Genomic DNA, 19,816 nt, shown 5'->3' on the forward strand with positions numbered 1-19,816 from the left:
TTACTGGACTGTCCAGGATAATCCTATAACCAACTTTGATCCAGACACTATTGTGAGATTTCACTTTGTAGTCGATCTCTGTGTGTGTACACACCTTCATGGAATGAAGGGGGTAGCATGGGCAAATTACTGGATTTGCACAAGGGATGCAGTGACCAGGGCAGAAGAGATGCGAGTCAGTGGCCAACTGGGGAGGGTATTATGTAGGGCAGTGGGAACCAGGGGCTGAGGTGAAGCTAAAGGCAGACAGAGAAATAGTAGTTAGTGAGGTAAGAAGTGAACCAGGCAAGGCTAGTGCTAGAAAGGGCAATGGACTGGAGGAGAGCGTGATCCAGAGTCAAAGGGCGCATTAAGTTCCAGGATGTTGAATGGAAAGAAATAATCCCTGGATTTGGCTCACTTTGACTAGGGCAGTTTCAGTGGTGTGGATTGTAGCAAGGATGGAGATAGCTGGTAAGAGGTTTGTATGCCAGCTGCTTGAGAAGTTTAGTGGTGAATGAGAGAGAGTGGGTGGTACCTAGAAACTGAGGAAGGCTGGGTTATTAAAAAATAGGGACAGGTGTTTGGATGGTGATGGAAAATTGCTGGTAGGGTGTGATAAATTGAGCAAGGTGACAGCAGGCCAAAAGGGGGCAGGAGAAGAGGATAAAATAAGGTAGTGGACTTTGTCAGTTGTTGGCTTGAGGGAGAGATTGGTGGTGGGGTTGCCAAGGGGAATTGGGTGGATATTTTGTTTTAGATTGCCTCAAGGCACAGTCAATGGGAGAGTAGACTAAGGAGAGTGATGTGGTACCTAGGTCAACAATGTCAAGCTGGACAGTCAATAGGTCTACACCTAAGAATGGTTAACACTTTGTTGACATGTATAAGGCCGGTTTCACACACTCCAGCTCCTGCCGGACGGTGAAATCCCTCACGGCCAGGGAGCCGTGCCGCACACAGTAGTTTATCATGGTGGGGATGGCCACAGCCCGGCAGCCCTCCCTTCGAGTGTCGGGATCCGGCTGCTGCCGTGCGGCCGGGCCGTGGCCGTCTCGTGTTAATGGACACAATACTGTCCATTCACAACTAATGTGTGCGGCACGGCTCCCTGGCCATGCATGATTTCACCGTCCGGCAGGAGCCGGAGTGTGTGAAACCGGCCTTAGGGTCTTTCATTTTAAGGTCTTTCATATGTTATCCAAGTGGGCATAGAGTGTAAATATAAGTTACTGAGCACACCGAGGCACTGCTTGAAGAATGGTGAACCATGCAAGGGGTTGTAGTACACTTTTACAGGCATAGGTCAAGGGACACTCAAAAAAAAAAAACTTATGTTGACCCTAAAGCTTGTTCTCGGTTGACCATTCGTAAGGTCCATACACACTGGGCGACTATGCCCAGCACCGACTGTTTTAAGTGACTGAACCCTGTAGTTTTTCCTTCATCTCCCAGGTTACACAATCTTCTGGCGGAGACTTGGTTCAGTTGATTGAACAATTTCTACCTTGTGGAATATAGGAAGGTATCTGCGATCTTGGTGAAGCATTATTTCTTCTCGATTTTTTGCATTTACTATTGTTGCAGGATGTGCTATATGGGTATGAGCCTGGCAAGCAAATTCAGATTCAAAAGATCATTGGAGGCCCATCCCTTTGGGAGAGATTCTCTTTGTAGCAGAATTAGACTAGATCGGGGGTTCTCAAACTCTGTCCTCGAGACCCCACACAGTTCACATATCTAAGGTCGCCTGGCAGGTGCACATGTGCATTTATTACTCATTGACACATTGTAAAAGATCCACAGGTGGAGCTAGAGACCTGCAAAACGTGCACGGTGTGGGGTCCTGGGGACCGTGTTTGAGAACCAGTGGACCAAATTGCAAGGACAATAATCTAAGGTAAGCACTCCCTTATCTGCAACTAGATCAGGACCCTTATTTAGTTCCTTTGAGCTTTCTGGGTAAGGTCAGTAGACTGGTAGGGATGGCCCTTGGTGCAGTCCCCATTGATGTTTGCCATCTATGGCAATACTGCAACCAACTATCGATGGTAAACTACATCATGTGATTGGTGACCAACGATAGTTTTACTTATTGATGGGATATATACGGGCGCTCTTCACACCGTCGTAAGGGGCTGCGCCCCCTTAATTTGTGAACATTTGTATATGAGAAATATGGTTAGAATTGTATGTAAGATGCCGTGTATTGCAACTTGAGTTATAGGTGAAATGTGTTAAATAGAGAGCATATGATTTGGAAGGGGGTGTATTGTTTTGTTTAATACAAAAGCGGTTACAGAGTAAGATGTACATTGTGGAGGGTACAGTGACATTTGTGGGGGGGTGCATGTTGTTTAGGTGTGTGTGCAATAGCATAGTAGGGTGTTTTTGAGTCAGCGGCTCCCCAGTGGTGGAAGTTTCCGTTCAGGAGAGCAGGAAGCTGGGTAGTGATAGGGGTGTGTGGGCATAAGGGGGACTAAAGAGGAGGGTTGGGGGACATGGTGCAGCTTCTGCCAGTGGGTGAGGGTCCAGTGTGGCAGCACAGGACGGTGCCCCTGAGTCAGTGTCTCCTCCTACTGGGTGGGAGTTAGGGTGCATGAGAGCACGAGGCTGATGATTTGAAATCGAATCGCGGGAGGGGGGCTGGGGTGGCGTGAATCATGGGAGGGGGGGGGGCGGTGAATCGTGTAAGGGAGGGGGGGTTTGTGAATAGCAGGAGTCCACAAATCGCGGGGGGCCACGAGTCGCGTGAATCACGGAAGGGGGTCGCGGGGAGTGCCTCGAATTGCGGGGGTGTGGCCCACGAATCGCGGGAGGGGGGCTGGATGTGGCGCGAATCACGGGAGGGGGTCTGCAAATCACGGGAGGGGGCGTGAATTGCGGGATGGGATGCCCGCAAACCACGGGAGGGAGGCATGAATCGCGGAAAGAGGGGTCCACGAATCGCGGGAGTCCTGCGAATTGTGGGAGGGGGGGGTTGCCTCGAATCGGAGGGGGGGGGGGGGGAAGGGAGGCAGATCTGCCGCTCACCTGGTGGCTGTGGAGTAGCAGCATGGGGAGTCAGAGAGTGTCTGGCACTGTGGGCTGGTTCTCTGTCACTATGTGAGTGTGTGTGCGTCAGAGGCTCCACCCAGCGTTATAGACACACTCACATTGGATTGACAGATGTAGCCAAAATATATCAGAGATCTATGCCATACAGCTGAATGAAGCGTGACATGTTACATCACGTCATTGCTTGCATTGTGCAAGTGTGTATACACAGATACCAATGCAGGGGCGCATCAGGTTTGCTGATTTAGCCATATCAACAATAGGTAGATCCAGTGGAAAACAGATATGGTGGGCCACTGTCCAGCTACCAAACCTCTGAATAACATAAATTTCTCCCTCCCAGAATGGACCCCTTGCTGTGGTAGCTTGGCGTATCTATTCCCAGACCACCTCACATATGGGTTAAAGAAATTTAGCACACGTTACAAGAGCTCGTTGGCATTCCTTGCTAATTCTTAAGCTGCCCAAACAAGTCCCGATCCCGGCGTGCATTCTGGGTTAAAATAGCATCGCATTAGTTGTGCATGCAATGCGATAAAAAGCAAGTACAGAAAGTATGTGCAGCACATTCTTTTTGTACTGTGCGACGAGATGCCGCGGGAGCTCGCATCTCATAGCACACATTGCATTGCCACATGTATGGGCACCTTTAAACCACCGCTTTTTGCACACAATCCAAACCTTTACAGAACCACCTTCAACAAGTCAGATGGTGGGGACGCTACCCCTGCTGTGCGGAGCAGGTCCTGCATCCTTGTGTGAACTGCTGGTATCTCTCTGAGACTGGTTTGTCCAGCTACGCCCTACAACATGTGACTTCCGTATCACTGATTGATAAACCGCCTGTTACCACCACATCTTCCAATTCTCAGTCAGTCATACTCTTGACCTAGTCTTCTCAGAAAGAAGCCTCCACCAAAAAGGACGTGAGACCTGGGAGACCCCAGTCCAGCAGATAAGTCAGTGCTGGTTACCGGGGGGGTAACATAACATTCCATCTTGCTGATCTTCCTATTTTATACAGGATGACTGCATGATGAATGTAGACATTGGTCAACATATACCCATCCCATTTTGTAACATGCCATGTGCAGTATTTTTAATAGGCAGAAAGTTGGTGAGAACCATTATGGTGTTGAAGCTGGCACTACTTAATCTCATGCAGATGAGGCACATTGCTGCCATTAATGCTAGAAACCACTCCAGGGCTATCATGGACTCTTCAGCTTGGCACAGCATTGTATATAAGGGTATGGCTCATTGGGTAGACAGCAGGATGGTTGACATAGGTCATTAGGTCAACACAAGCATTAGGCATTAGGTCAACACAAGCATTAGGCAGACAGTCAAAAGGTTGACAAAAAAAAAAAAAAAAAAAAATTCACAGAATTTCTAGTTTACATGGACACTGAACCTTCGCACCGCGTCCCCCCGCGCTCACCCTGCTTCAGTACGAACGTTATATGTAAAATAATCAGTGAGAACAGATATTGGTCCAAACTATTTATTTTTTACAGCAAAACAAAAATGTGCAAAATACTGTTTATTAAAGAAAACATTTCATATTAGTACAATGATAGAGTTAGCTGTACACGTGTACTAAGCCCTTATGTACTTTGATCAAGCTTCTAGAACAAATCTCGCTAGTCAGAAAGTATATTAGTGTAGGTATAAATCCCATCAGCCTTATATAACAAAGGGTATAAAGTGGCAATAAGAAAATGCTATAAAATGCCAAAAGCTAACACTATACAGTCTTTTCACAAAATAAGTTTATATGACACTTCTATAAGGCACTAGAATTCATAGTGGAATGTGCACTAGAAATTGTGTGAAGTTGGAGGAGACCATCATCCACAGAAGCACGCAGCAGCGCTTCTTATAAAAGGGAGGTCACCGATTGGAAACCCGCCTTTAAAAGGGTAATTATAACCAATGTGGAGCTCCCAAAACACATCCTTGTGACTATTTTAGGTCTGAGGCTTTGATGTAACGAGTACCTACAACAGCTGCTGCAGAGCAGTGTGCTCAGTGGTGGTCTTCTGTGAGCCTACAGCACATACCATGTGACTTGCTGGCTCAGACAGACCCCACTTAAACGACATGAACTCCATCCACATCTGAACGTACATTGTTTAGAATTACATCTGGCACTAATGGGACCGTACGTATAGAGAGAAGATGGTGCAGTGTAATACAACAAAACAAAGGTCTGGAGTGTTAGAAGGTTGTACGAGCCCTGGAAGGAGGAATAGGCATTTACATGAACATTACACTGCAGTCAGTAGCCAAGTACCAGCAGATACAATAAACCAGGGATGGGGAACCTTTGGCCCTCCAGATGTTGTTGCACTACACATCCCAGCATGCCCTGTTACAGTGTTGCTATTTGGCCATGCTAAAACTGTTGCAATGCATGCTGGGATGTGTAGTGCAACAGCTGGAGGGCCGAAGGTTCCCCCATCCCTGCAATAAACCATAACAATGAATGCTTGTGGCAACATTGCTTGGCAAAACCTCCCAAAGGAAAGCTGAAAAAATAATAATAATAATAATAGGTTTCATCATCAACGTAAATTCATAGAACACGTAAGGTGCTTCACCTATATAATCGCCATCCACAAACAAGATGGAGGCTCAGGTAATAATCACAGTAACAAAATCCGTACTAAAATATCCTAAATTTACATTAACCAATTTTCTTAATGCTAAAGGGGTGTTTTGTCTGGTATATTCAGACCAAGAGGACGCACATGGCGCAGGAATGGCTGGTTACTCAGTCCTTCATCACAATACATTTTAGGAAGGGGCCATCTGGAGAAAGTTCTGTTTTTGTGAAGATGAGAAATGCATGCAAAGCGCAGTACAGAAGCTACGTTCCCTCTGTAGGTGCTCCTCAGGCTGGTACGGTTGGGTAATGTTACGGGCTGTATACGCATATTTACTAGGGAAAATCTCTTGTATAAATGAGGCGGAGGATTCAGAGCATCCAAACTTAATTGTCAAACTTTGAGTAGGGATTATCTTCTTTGAACAAACCTAGAAAGAAAAGAAAAATCTGTATCTGTTATCTGGTTTACAATGGTGCTTTAGGGTTGAGTCAACACTTTGTGGCAGTATGCACGGTGTAGTGGTTAACGTTACTGCCTCACAGCACTGAGGTCATGGGTTCTATTCTCACCATGGCCCTAACTGTGTGGAGTTTGTATATTCTCCCCATACTTACGTGGGTTTACTCCGGGTACTCCGGTTTCCTCCCACAATCCAAAAATAAATTGGTAGGTAATTGGCTCATAACAAATTAACCCTAGAATGTCTGTATGTGCGTTTACATCTGGTAGGGAATAGAGATTGTAAGCTCCACTGGGGCAGGGACTGATGTAAATGTTCAAAAATTCTCTGTACAGCGCTGCGGAATATGTGTGCACTATATAACTAGTAATAATATACTCTGTACAGCACTGCGGAATATGTGTGTGCTATATAAAGAACTGGTCATAAATTAAATTAAACACACACACGTAGCCTCTATCACAGAATAAGTGACGTTCTACCAGAACAGTCCGCAGGCATTCCTAGTTCTGAATTCCTGCTAGGAAGACCTCACCAATAACATTGGGGGGTGCCGGATTACTCATCGACAGTCGTGATTCTGACAGATGTTTCTCCAACATCAGAACCCAGACAGTCGAAATCCCGAATTACATTCACTCGTGGGAAAATAGGGAGCATCGACTAGGTGGCGGGATTCTGAGGTCTGAGAAACTGTTGGAATCCCAGCAGTCGGAGAGTTATACCATACCCCAGGTTTACCACTGCCATACCCCATCATTGATCCCATCGCCTGCACACACTTCCACCATATATCATGTCAGCGGTGCAGCAATCCACCACCGGTGTACCCTTTACCGGCAACATAGCACAAAGTCTGGGATGCTGGGAACCAGCTTCTTGCAGTACATCGCAACAGTGTTGGGAGAAGTCCAGAAAGGGAATGTTTGGGGCAGTGTGAGGTCCGCCAGGAGACTGCCCGGTCTGCCTCAGGAGTTATAATGCCAGTCACAAGACAACCACAACATACTGGTTCCAATAGAATGAAGTAATGTAATTTCTAATTGCAATCACCAACTAAGCTAGTGTTGCAAAGAGGATTTCTTCTTTGTAAAATGTAACCCTAAACATCTATGAGAACGACCCGATCAGACAATGGTAAACACTCACATGCTAACGTTATCGACTTGGAACCAGAAACTAATGTTCCAAGCAAAGATTTTGAACTTTCAACCACAACTAGTACCCCACATTCACCACATGGTGGCAGTCTGCGCAATGTAATGAGAGAACCTTTTATACACAAAACCACGCTGTAAAGGCTTCGCCTTCTTCATAACCGGCAACACTAAAATTCTGTTCAAATATACAGAACAGAAGATTGCAAATAAGATTGACATTTATCTTAAGAGAATAGGTTCACCCGTATTAGCAATTTAACCATAGACACCTACAGTAAATAACATAATGACGGGGTAGGACTTCTAATAGTGGCTGGGAGAATCAATTTTCCCTGCAGCGTATACATGCATGGCAGGTGTGGGGGCAGCGGGACACTAGGTGGTGTCTGCAGAAGCCAACTTTAAAATTAGCTGCAATTCGGCCTTCGCTCCAGTCACCTGCACATTCATCTAGCACCCGCCACAGTAATTCCGAGCACAGCACAAGGTGATGTCACAGTGCAGAGACCCAAATCTTCTGCACCTTCCTCAGTCAGCGACCAAGGTCCCTATAACAGGAAGACTTTAGTGCAGCAGCCACAGCAATGGACAGTTTGTAACCAGGATTTATTATGGAATTAGCAACACAGTCTATTAGCTGCTTGACAATGAGAATGACAATAGGGCTATAAATATGTAAACACACAGCTGGGCCGGATATGCAGAAAACATGCCCTGTTTTCTGTATCACGCATACCAGGGACGGGTGGACCTCTATACACAGAGGACTAAGGCCACATTTACAGTCCATTTCTAACAGGAGAGGTTATTTTCTGGGCACCTCCATGGGGTTCTGGAACGCCACATCACGTCCACCATGAAAACTTCCCCCATAAACGTTCCGTGCAGGCAGTGGATAAAGATTCACAGACCTCAAAAGAAAATTATACAAATCGCCATCAGGAGCTTATCACAGTTATAAAGACTAGACACTATAATTTGGTGTACGAGGCCCCTTCTTCAGGCGCTCCTGGCAGGTGAAACAGACCCTCAAACCTCTTGCAGCACTAACGCCCCACCCATGCACAGTGCAGTACACTTCAGTGTCACACCTCTGGCCTACCCTACACCATGCATCATGGTGTGCCCACAAGCAGCAGAAAGATTGTGCACAAAGAGCTACTCTGCAGTGTCTGAGCACAGGTATTAAAAAGGAGGCATGTAGACATTACCGTATTTCTTCCTGATCTCATCATGACGCGTCTTCATTTGAGCCCTCCTGGAATGACAGGTAAAAAAAAAAATAAAATGTGATAACGAAGTTTTATATTAAGGAATGGGGCTTTCCCAACAACCAGATGCCCGGCTTTACCTTTCTTCCTGATGTACTTTTCTCTCCTCCTTCTCTCTCATGGACCGCTCTGTCTCCAGGCTTGAGCTAATGAATTACAGTGAGAATGCATTAGCTTCTTATTCATGGTGTCTTATCCCCACGGGAGGAAGCCGCAATCACACTAGTAAATCGGCAATTCTAAGCCAGCAAAATATAGCAGTACAAGGAAAACCGTCCCCTAAAAATACAGTATGTTCCTAGCGCATGTCTGGCCTGTATACCAGTGCTGAAATACAGATCACACTGTGATAGAAGCACCACAGTAGAGTGTCACCCCAGGCAGGGAAGATGAACTGCATCTAGAAATCATATTATAAAGTGTGATTATAACACCTGAACGTATTACATAATGCAGTGTGTTTTGCACCACACCCTGTCACCGCATTATGTAACAGATCGTGAGACATTCTACTTAATATATAAATATGAGAGAGCGCACAAGAGAGGATTGTGCTATATAGAGAGCACAGGTTCTTAAACTAGGTCCTGAGGAAGTCACACGGGGCATGTTTTGGAAGTCTTGTCGAATAATCACGAGTGAAGTAATTAGCTCCACCTGTGGCTTACTGTGTCAATGAGTAAGGAATGCACCTGCCAGGTGACCTGGAAACAGTGACCTGTGTGGGGGTCCTGAGGACCAAGTTTGAGCACCCCAGATATAGAGCTTGGCGGGTGTGGATCATGAACTCCGACAGAGCAGCTTAGGGATGTGGTGGGAAGGGAGATGTTGGGCAGACACCACTTGTACGGTTCCGTCACTGGGTAACTTACTTTCTGCTCTTCTTTTTCCTACAACAGCAGCAACAGCAGACGATCACAGACAGGATAATGACGCCTCCAAGCACAGACATGGTGATAATCAAAGCCTCAAAATTAACTGAAAGACAAGAGCGGTTCTGTAAGAAAGCAGCAGGCGTTCGTACCAAGGCGGAGCCCTCCACACCGTGTGGGCCCATGTTAAACTAACGTCCTCTAATAGGCTGACCAGAGGCAGTACCGCCATCAGTATTTAGCAGACACTTATACACCTAGGGTCAGATGTACTAAGCTTCGAAAGCTAATCAGCACCTAACTGTAATTGATACAGGCTGAGTTTGAAAAATTGCAGTTAGAGCTGATTGGTGGTTTATCAGGGCTTAGTTCATCTGACCCCTAATCTCTGGCGATGTTCTCAGGGCAATCAGACTGCATGTAACACGAAGCCCAGAGCAGCTGCACCCCGAACAGTGGGAGAATCAGACTGGGTAAACAATAAGTGACCAGACGAGGCTCCGGCGTGGCCGTGTTTGTTGTGAAGGGCAACAATTTCATAGACCCAACAAACAGCAGCAGCAATGAATATACCAGTACAGCCCGAGGTCTTGGAAAGCCAAGCCGTGTGGTTCTCAAGACAAGTCACATGAGAGCACCCGCACATTCCCAGTGCCAGGCCTTCCCAATCCCAGCGAGTACAGCCACAGATCTGTGTGCCTGGGGATTAGAGAGAGCAGAACGGAACACGGGACTGTAACCCTGCAGACACTGGAACATGACTGTACAATTGGCTAACGAGGTCTGTAAACAGCCAGAAGCAAACACACAGGAGACCAGCTGAAACCCAGGACTCACATTAAAGGCGCAGCTAATCCCTGAACATGAATCAGGACACATACATAACACAGGAGGCACCGGCCAGCCCTCTATCAGCAGCGTCTTACACGAGTGTGTGTGTATCATTGTACAACACATGCCAGATCTTGGTGCCAACACCTAAACCTTTACAGACGGCATGCTAAAGGTAACAAGACACCATAGAGCGCTCCTTCAAACGTGCACTTAGATCACCAAACATTTGCAGGCCAATATGGACACCCGGGGCACTAGGCCAGCAAACCTATTATATGTCCATCGTATTATTTCGTAATCAGGGAATCTTGCAGGGAAGCTACAGTAATTATTAATAATCTTCCCTTCACTTCCACCAAGCCATGTAATTGCTCCGGATATATATTCAGAGATTTGGTGCGTCTCTGTATCAAAGAAACAGCAAAACATTTAAGCTTGCCGAATTATTGTGGCTGCTGGGAGGAGTAAGAGCCCAGTCACAGCCTGCAGCGGTGCACAGGAGCCCAGTACCGGTCCAATCACAGCCTGCAGCGGTGCACAGGAGCCCAGTACCGGTCCAATCACAGCCTGCAGCGGTGCACAGGAGCCCAGTACCGGTCCAATCACAGCCTGCAGCGGTGCACAGGAGCCCAGTACCGGTCCAATCACAGCCTGCAGCGGTGCACAGGAGCCCAGTACCGGTCCAATCACAGCCTGCAGCGGTGCACATGAGCCCAGTACCGGTCCAACCACAGCTGGCAGCGGTGCACAGGAGCCCAGTACCAACCCACCACAGCCTGAAGAGGTACACAGGAGCCCAGTACCGACCCACCACAGCCTGTAGCGGTGTATAGGAGCCCAGTACCGGTCCAATCACAGCCTGCAGCGGTGCACAGGAGCCCAGTACCGGTCCAATCACAGCCTGCAGCGGTGCACAGGAGCCCAGTACCGACCCACCACAGCCTGCAGCGGTGCACAGGAGCCCAGTACCGACCCACCACAGCCTGAAGAGGTACACAGGAGCCCAGTACCGACCCACCACAGCCTGTAGCGGTGTATAGGAGCCCAGTACCGGTCCAACCACAGCTGGCAGCGGTGCACAGGAGCCCAGTACCAACCCACCACAGCCTGAAGAGGTACACAGGAGCCCAGTACCGACCCACCACAGCCTGTAGCGGTGTATAGGAGCCCAGTACCGACCCACCACAGCCTGCAGCGGTGCACAGGAGCCCAGTACCGACCCACCACAGCCTGAAGAGGTACACAGGAGCCCAGTACCGACCCACCACAGCCTGTAGCGGTGTATAGGAGCCCAGTACCGGTCCAACCACAGCCTGCAGCGGTGCACAGGAGCCCAGTACTGACCCACCACAGCCTGAAGAGGTACACAGGAGCCCAGTACCGACCCACCACAGCCTGTAGCGGTGTATAGGAGCCCAGTACCGGTCCAACCCCAGCCTGCAGCGGTGCACAGGAGCCCAGTACCAACCAACCACAGCCTGTAGCGGTGCACAGGAGCCCAGTACCAACCAACCACAGCCTGTAGCGGTGCACAGGAGCCCAGTACCAACCCACCACAGCCTGTAGCGGTGCACAGGAGCCCAGTACCAACCCACTCAGCTGGTCTTTACGACAGACTAATATTTTGTCACTTTTAATAGTCTTCTACAGTGCAGTTGGCCAAACATGGTATGTTAGGACCAATTACCACATTTATTCTCAATTGAATTATATCTTCCATATAGAATTCTTAATGTTATTACATCTCAGTGTTAAAGAAAAAAAATAATTCAATACACAACCCATCTAGCAACGCAAATATTTACCCACCCCAGCATATTCCCCAGCGAGCGTCACTCAGCGTGCACAGCGATGACGGAGGCAGGATGTTCTTCACAGGATATTCCAGGCACTTCTTGTTAGTATTGCACCAAAGACACTGGAAAGACAGGAGGGGGGGGGGGGGGGGGGTTATGCTTCTTCTACTGTATGTAACTTCTAACATCACACCCACTGAACATTAGTCACACACACACACACACAGTATATTCAGCCTCCATATTCTCTGGAAGAGATTACGGCATTCCCAGGGCACGAGGTACTTAATCACCCTTCTTGAGGACAGTTATGAAGTTCTAGTAAGATAGAGCGATGGGATACCTCATATCCTATAGAATCGTTAGCGTGTGAATGCAGTATAATGTAATTAGAGTTCTGTGAGTCATTATTCCAGAAGTCACCGAGCAACAGATAGTCACAGTCCTGTAACCCCGCTCACCGCAAGTCACAGTCCTGTAACCCCGCTCACCGTAAGTCACAGCCCTGTAACCCCGCTCACCGTAAGTCACAGTCCTGTAACCCCGCTCACCGCAAGTCACAGTCCTGTAACCCCGCTCACCGTAAGTCACAGTCCTGTAACCCCGCTCACCGCAAGTCACAGTCCTGTAACCCCACTCACCGTAAGATGAACACTAGGATCACACACAGGTTATACGGTTACAGAGTCCACCCTAGAGGAGGACGTGCACCCTCATGAAAAACTAACAACATTACCAAGTAATTATCATTTACAGTTTATTGTACACCGCATCATACCATCCGAATATAGATCCAGCCATTTTTACAGAGACCATGCTAGAAGACATGGATTCTGATTCGGGAGAGAGGAAATAAAAAGCTGCCCGGTATTTGTGGGCTGCATGCAAAACCAAACAGTAACAACAAATCCGGTTCTAGGACACCCACCCAACAAGTGCATGCTACGATGGTAATGCTGCAGGACCTGTTTCTCCACCTACATTATGCACCACTAGGACAATACTGGAAGTTTAAAAGTAACTTTACCGATGCATAGAAGAACAAGCCCCAAGACACAGATCCGTCACCTATGGGCGATATGCAACCCAGCTGCTCCCACTGAGAACTGAATGCTGGGTAACCAAGTTCCAGAAAGGCCTTTCTGGACTCAGGCCAAAATCTTTGTTTTACTAACAATTAAAATACCAGTACGAAATATCGTTATGATACCAGGAGCGATTGCCTCTCACATCACAGGACATTTAAATAACAAAAAAAAACTCTCAGCCACAGTTTTACTTTAGGGCATGCTGGGAAATGTAGTTCCACAGCAGCTAGAAGGCCATAACATTGAGTATCTCAGCTGTAAGTGGTCTATTAAAAAAAAAAAAAAAAAAAAAAAAGAAGGAGGAGCATGTGCCCAGTTCCTGGGGAGTACACAGCACTACGTGTGACCATACCGCGCATAGCTGTACACACACGGTCAGCAGGGTGACATTGTACAGCCCAGAGAACAGGTTACACAGTGTGCGGGACAATAACAATGCAAATGGAAACTGTGCTGCAGTCTAAACATCCTTCGCTCTCCTTTCATACGTTCAGCCGGAGCCGACACACACACACACACAGTGTGTTATGGAGTTTCTGCAGTTATATGATCACAGTAATATAGGAGATGATGTATCAAACTTTCCAGAGTGATCCCCATAGCAACCAGCTTCTAGCCATCATATACCTAGCACAACTTATAGCATAACTAGAGGCGTGCAGGTTGCTATTGGCAACTACTCATCTCACCCATAGAAAGCCTTGCTGCATAAACACACCCAGAAACTTGCCTTAGGTTGGAGACCATGTGACTCCCGCATGAGAGTCACATGATGCCTCACATCAGCGCTGTCACCAGCCCCAGAGGCCAAATTACAGCTTGCAGGGAAAACAGGAAGGACCCAAATGCAGTGATCGATTTAGATGGTATAGAAGACATCCATTGGTATCAGTTGCAAGGACACAATGGGGACTAATGAGGGCTGTATACAGACGTGCCATCACTCACACCAGTCATTCACAATGTTGGCAGATAATAAGCATCAGTGCACTACAAAAAGCAGCCGCTGTGAGACCTAGCACAGCAGTGACCCAGGTACATTATGGGGGGTATTAAATGAAGCTTGACATTTTTTCAGACAAAAACAGGTTTTTACAAAACGGTCATTATTTGGGCGATTCAATTTCTGTTTTGGTCTGAAAAATAACCAGTTTTTGTCCTTAAACACATAGGAGGCTGGATAAGTTCCTGAAACAATGTGTTTTCCTGACCATGACAACAGGTCATTTATCATGGGGTCTCTTCTCCCGCCTTGTGCTTAACTGGATAACCTCCAGAGGGTCAATTGTACATGGCGAGTCACTGCAGCTAACTGAGTACCTATAAATTATAACAGTGGTCTCCATTCAGCGCGATAGGATTAGCATTGAGAAGGACGCCCTGGAGTTATACAATTGTCCCCTTCACACCCTCTGGAGGGGTGCGAGCAGGAATCCTCTAATCAGGCTTAAAGCAGCCTATACACCAGTAGGGGATTGGGGAAGCCCCCCGAGGGTCACATTGGGGGGATCGGAGATATTAAACATGCATAAAAATCAGATTCAGGATCATCGAATCAGAACGTAGTACACTTAATATCCCCGGTAACCCCAATGGATCGGCGGTCATTGCAGCCTTCTGATTGGCTTATCCAGTCAGTGGAACGGCAGGGGTGATGAATTGAGCCCATTTACTTTGTTCAGCAAGCAATAACCATACAATAAAGCATGGTTTACATAGATGCACAATTGGTTCCAAATTCAGCGATATATACACCGACACCACAGTGCTGTATCCTAGCTCTGGACAGTACTTACCTTAACATTACTCAGGCATTTCTCACAGCTGGTGTTGTTCATCTGGGAACAATCTGCAAAACAAGGTAATAACCATTTTATAGCAGCTGGAAATCAGATTCATCAGAATCCTGCCACGTCTTAATTTATGTGAATGCTGATGAGAACGCCACACCCCAGATCATGGTCCGCAGTATAAATCTGATGACAGAGCGATATCTAATGCACACACACCTCAAGATTTTTCTGTCCAATTTCAATTCAACTTTATCGCTAGGTTTCATGTGCAACACATAAAGCCTAGCGACTGCGCACTCACACTGATGTAGGCGAAACGGCCCGACATCGCTTCAGTATGTATCACAGTGGATTGACTGAAATAGTGACACTTATTTTCTGATGGTTTAATGTACACAATAATAAAACTGTATGAAATGACTTCCAGGTCGTCTGTACAATGAATATAAAATAAATGCATTCTGTGTTTAGGGTCCTAGCCTAGAAGGTGGTTCTAAACCTCGGTCCTCAAGTAGCCCCAACAGTTCATGTTTTCCAGGTCTCCACACAGAAATCATAAGTGAAATAATTAGCTCCACCTGTGGATCTTTTAAAATGTGTCATTGAGTAATGAGTGCATCTGCCAAACATGAACTGTTGGGGTACTTGAGAACCACTTATCTAGATCAAAGGTTCTCAAAGTTAAGGAGCTCACACACGCACCGATGCGGGCGGGCGGTGCGATGCTGTACGATGGGGTGCGCGCTCCCGCGGCACCTCATCGTACAGTACAAAAAGTATGTGCTGCACATACTTTTTGTACTAGCTTTTTCTAGCATAGCATCGCATGCACAAGTCATACGATGCGACGCTATGTGTGCTAGTTAAGCCCACAACGCACGCCGGGTACGGTGCGTGTGTGGGCTGCATCAGTCCTCACATAATCAAGTGAAATAGTTAGGCTCCACCTGTGGATCTTTTAAAATGTTCCAGTCAGTAATGAGTGCACCTGTCGGGTGACCTAAATTCCGTGAACGGTGTCGGGTCCTGAGGACAGAGTTTGAGAAGCACTACCCTAGATCAGCGGTTCCCAACCTCGGTCCACAACTACCGCTAACAGTTCACATTTTCCACAGGCGAGACTCATTTACCGGCACATGTTAAGCTCCACATGCAATTCTGTGTGGAGACCTGGAAATCGTGAACTGTTGGGGGTACTCATGGACTGTTGGGGGTCCTTAAAGATGGAGGTTGGGAACCGCTGCTCTTGTGCTCCTGATCTCCTAATGGTATGCAAATATTCCAACATACCTCTGATACCAAGCATTACAGATATGGGAGACTTATGGCGTGTACACACGGGTGCGATATGGCTTCCGACGTTGACGATATAGTGCACATCGGAAGCCATATACTTTTCAGGGCTTACGAGCCCGATGCGCTGCCGATGCGCGCTCCCGAGTGAGCGCAAATCGGCAGCGACATAGTGAGGGCAGCCAAGACTATATAGTGCAGATCTGCACTATATAGTCTTTGTGCCTGAATACTCACTACAGCTCCGGCAGCCAGAGGGAGAGGGGCTTCTCCTGGGGCTGCGCTGCAGGGCTGATGACCCGGAAGAAGTCCGCATATAGAGGAGGGCGGGGGGTGTGGCCTGATGTCTGCACAGCGGGGGGGAAGCTGTTTGATGTGCCGCGGCCCCGGGTGTCGCAGCACGCTGACATCCCGGCACCCTGGTGACAGGTACTGTCCTCTGCTCTCCTTTACACGGTCGACATGCTGCCGTGCGATGCGAGTCCCGATGCCATCAGATCGCATCGGGACTCGCATCGCACGGCAGCATGTCGACCGTGTGTACACACCATTAACCTGTTCCACTACTACCCCATTCACACCAGAAATGCAGGGACAAACCCGGGAATTCAGTACCCGGGACAAGCAGGGACATTCCCGGGTTTGGACCCATTCACACCAGAAACGTCCCTGCATTTTCTGGTGTGAGAAGGGGGCGGGAAGGAGGCCGGCAGTCGGCGGGACGGCGGCGGAGGTGGGGAGAATACTCACCCCGGTTGCTGGTCCTCCGTGCAGGCCAGGGATCCACACAGGCGGCGGCGCAAATGACGGTCCTCACTGCTGCCGGAGAACTGCGTCATCATCCACCGGCTGTCCCGTCATTTGCGCCCGCCGCCTGCGTGGATTCCCGTCCAGACAGCACACCGAGGACACGGCAACCCGGGTAAGTATAACCTGTACCTTTCACACCAGCCAGGTCCCCGGGTTGAAATTTTTTGTCCCGGGAACCTTTCACACCAGCGCTAGTACCGGGTTGTTCCCGGACTCAACCCGGGAATTTAGGCTGGTGTGAATGGGCTATACTACAATTACTGCTGCACAAAGGTAATACAGAAACAAGGAGCTGGGTCAGGCAACCCGTGGCACTCCAGCTGCTGTGGAACTACACTTCCCAGCAGGCACTGCCACAGTTTTAACACAAACAACAAAAACTGTGGCAGAGCATGCTGGGATGTGTAGTTCCACATTGCATACCCCCATCATAGCACTTCAGTATAATGTTAAAAATGCAACATTACACACAACAGCTGTTTCTGTACTGTAAGAAATTGCTACATGGTCAAGTTAAATACATTTTTATACATAACCAGTCATCCAACTGAGCGAGTGGACAATCAGACAAGGAAACGCTTGCATGGAACAGAAGACAGATACCACACATTGCACATGAGCGATTTATGGCAGAGCAAACAGCCAGGTTAATAAGATTAGGTATTTAAACAGTTGCTAAATCAAAGCATAGAATAACAATCGGAGCTGGGTTTGTTTTGCTCTGGCACAGTAGAGACTGCAATAAATTATTCTAATGGGAAACAATACGACTCAGGGGGAAAGTACAGAATACCTGTACCGTCAGTACAGGTGTGCAGGTGGATGCAGTGCTTTACCCAACGTAACCTTATATCTGCACAGTGGTGGGACATAAAGCACAGTTATGTAGTGGTGGAGGGGGAGGTATAAGGTAATCTAGAAAATAGTATGGGTAATAAATGTGATCAGCCGCGTCTTCAATCGGCCCTCAATTACTGACAAACAACCAACAATTAAAGGCTTAACCTGAATGAAGAGCAGATAAAATAAGAATTTTAGCACTTCTTAATTTAATTTGCAGTCTGGTGCTAATTGGAGCTTTAATGAGATTGTACTAAAGCACTGGACTTACATGGGCCGCTGGGTTCCCAGGAGAGGCCACTAGTTTTCAATTTTAACAGGATTATTTTACCATTGAGACTGTTGGTGGATTGACATTAGCCCTGATTACTGCATTTCTGGAAGAGGTGTAAATCACACCCATGTGACCTACATTTTTTCACAACATGGAATACAGTCCACACTAATCTCCAGGTCCCCAGCTGGGTCAGACAGCTACAGTAACCTACCTAGACTATCAATAGGGAGGATTGCCTTAGGATAGCCAGGGTATATGGGAGCCTACCATACATGGCCAGACACTGGATCCCTGTCCAGGTGTATTCAAATGTGTGCCCCATGTTCTTGTCTGGGAAACCCAAGACCAGGCTTATGCTGCGTACACACTACCCAATGCCGGCAGCAACAGAGCGAGGGCTATGTGGTATTCCTCTCCCTTGCGATTTCCTCCATCATACAGAGGATGTCGGCGATGACGACATAAAGCATACAGACTAAATATGATATGAAAATGGTGATTCCGACCCGTTGGACTTGGCACCATTGTTGAAAACATGGTTTAGAGTGTATCCAGCTTAAGTATGAAAGGTTCTACACAGGTTACATTACCGGGCAGCCTGCAAAGTGACAGCCATCGACACACACTGCAATTACACCCAGGCGGGAATTTATGCTGGGTCCCCACTGTCAGCAATGGGGGCCACACCACCAAGGTCGCTTGCGGAGCATGGTAAGGAAGCTCGATTACTCCCACCACACAGATCCATCTGCCATGGTATTCCCAAAGTCCCACACGAAGCGCTTATAGTCGGTGATGGTTCTAACAAGACCCTGGATAGCAAAGACACCCAGGGTAACACCACCAGGGGCAGGGGGACTGCTGGGGTTCCCTGCTCCCCCAGGCAGGTGTAGTCACTGTAGGGTCCAGGTATCAGGGAGATGGGGCAGTTAGGGTGCAGATGGAGGGGGTCCTATAGGATAATAGAGATAATGGGGTACTTAGGGTGAGGGGGAAAACAGCTGTTGGGGGGGACTACAACTCCCAGCATGCCCTGCCACAGGTTCAGCAAGCATGACTGTGACCGGGCATGCTGGTATATGTAGTCCCTCAGCACCTGGTATAAGGACTACCCTAACAGTCTGTGTACAGGGAGTAGTGTGCCCCCACCCCCGGTACAGCGCCGTGAAGAGGGGCTCAGGGGCGGCGGACACATAACTTATCCTGCTCTCCTACCCCGCTATACTCACCGGTGTCAGCCGCGGCGGCCACAGCTAGCAGGCTGAGCAGGGCGGCCAGGCAGCGGCGGAGGCTCGGCCCCTCCATCCTCCAGCGGGGGTACGGTGCTGCTCCCGGGACCGGAGATAACAACTTACTAAACTGTCCGACAGTCTGTGACCCGCCCGCGACACCGCTCAGCAGCACGTGACCCGGGCCACAGGCGCCGCCCAGCTGCCGCCGACGTCAGCCGCCAACAACCGCCCACTCTGCCCACAGTCCCCGCCCACTAGTAGGAAATCCGCGCGCTGCTCTCGCCCACTGAAGCAAAGTCAATGGGCTCATGAAGCCGTCCGCTTCTCACACACGTGATCATGCTAGGCACGCCCATTTTCTTCTTTTACGCCTCCTTCAGTTCTAATCAAAGGGGTCTCTCTTCTCCCGCACCCATAACACCGGGAAATGCGTCATTTTTAT

At 48.2% G+C, this 19,816-nt stretch overlaps 1 protein-coding gene across 1 annotated transcript; it reads right to left on the reverse strand.

Annotated features, from left to right (window-relative positions):
* Window positions 1-4,524: 4,524 nt before the first annotated feature.
* On the reverse strand, window positions 4,525-19,605 carry PTTG1IP (PTTG1 interacting protein). The gene is made up of 7 exons (XM_083154417.1): window positions 19,372-19,605; window positions 14,926-14,978; window positions 12,055-12,163; window positions 9,412-9,517; window positions 8,620-8,685; window positions 8,480-8,526; window positions 4,525-6,075 (listed from the first exon to the last, which is right to left on the reverse strand). The coding sequence occupies exons 1-7, from the start codon at window positions 19,445-19,447 to the stop codon at window positions 6,032-6,034; spliced, it is 501 nt and encodes a 166-aa protein (XP_083010543.1). The 5' UTR covers window positions 19,448-19,605; the 3' UTR covers window positions 4,525-6,031.
* Window positions 19,606-19,816: the final 211 nt, after the last annotated feature.

Source organism: Crinia signifera, chromosome 7, assembly GCF_055691185.1.
Source record: "Crinia signifera chromosome 7, ASM5569118v1, whole genome shotgun sequence".
In the NCBI taxonomy this organism is placed as follows: Eukaryota; Metazoa; Chordata; class Amphibia; order Anura; family Myobatrachidae; genus Crinia; species Crinia signifera.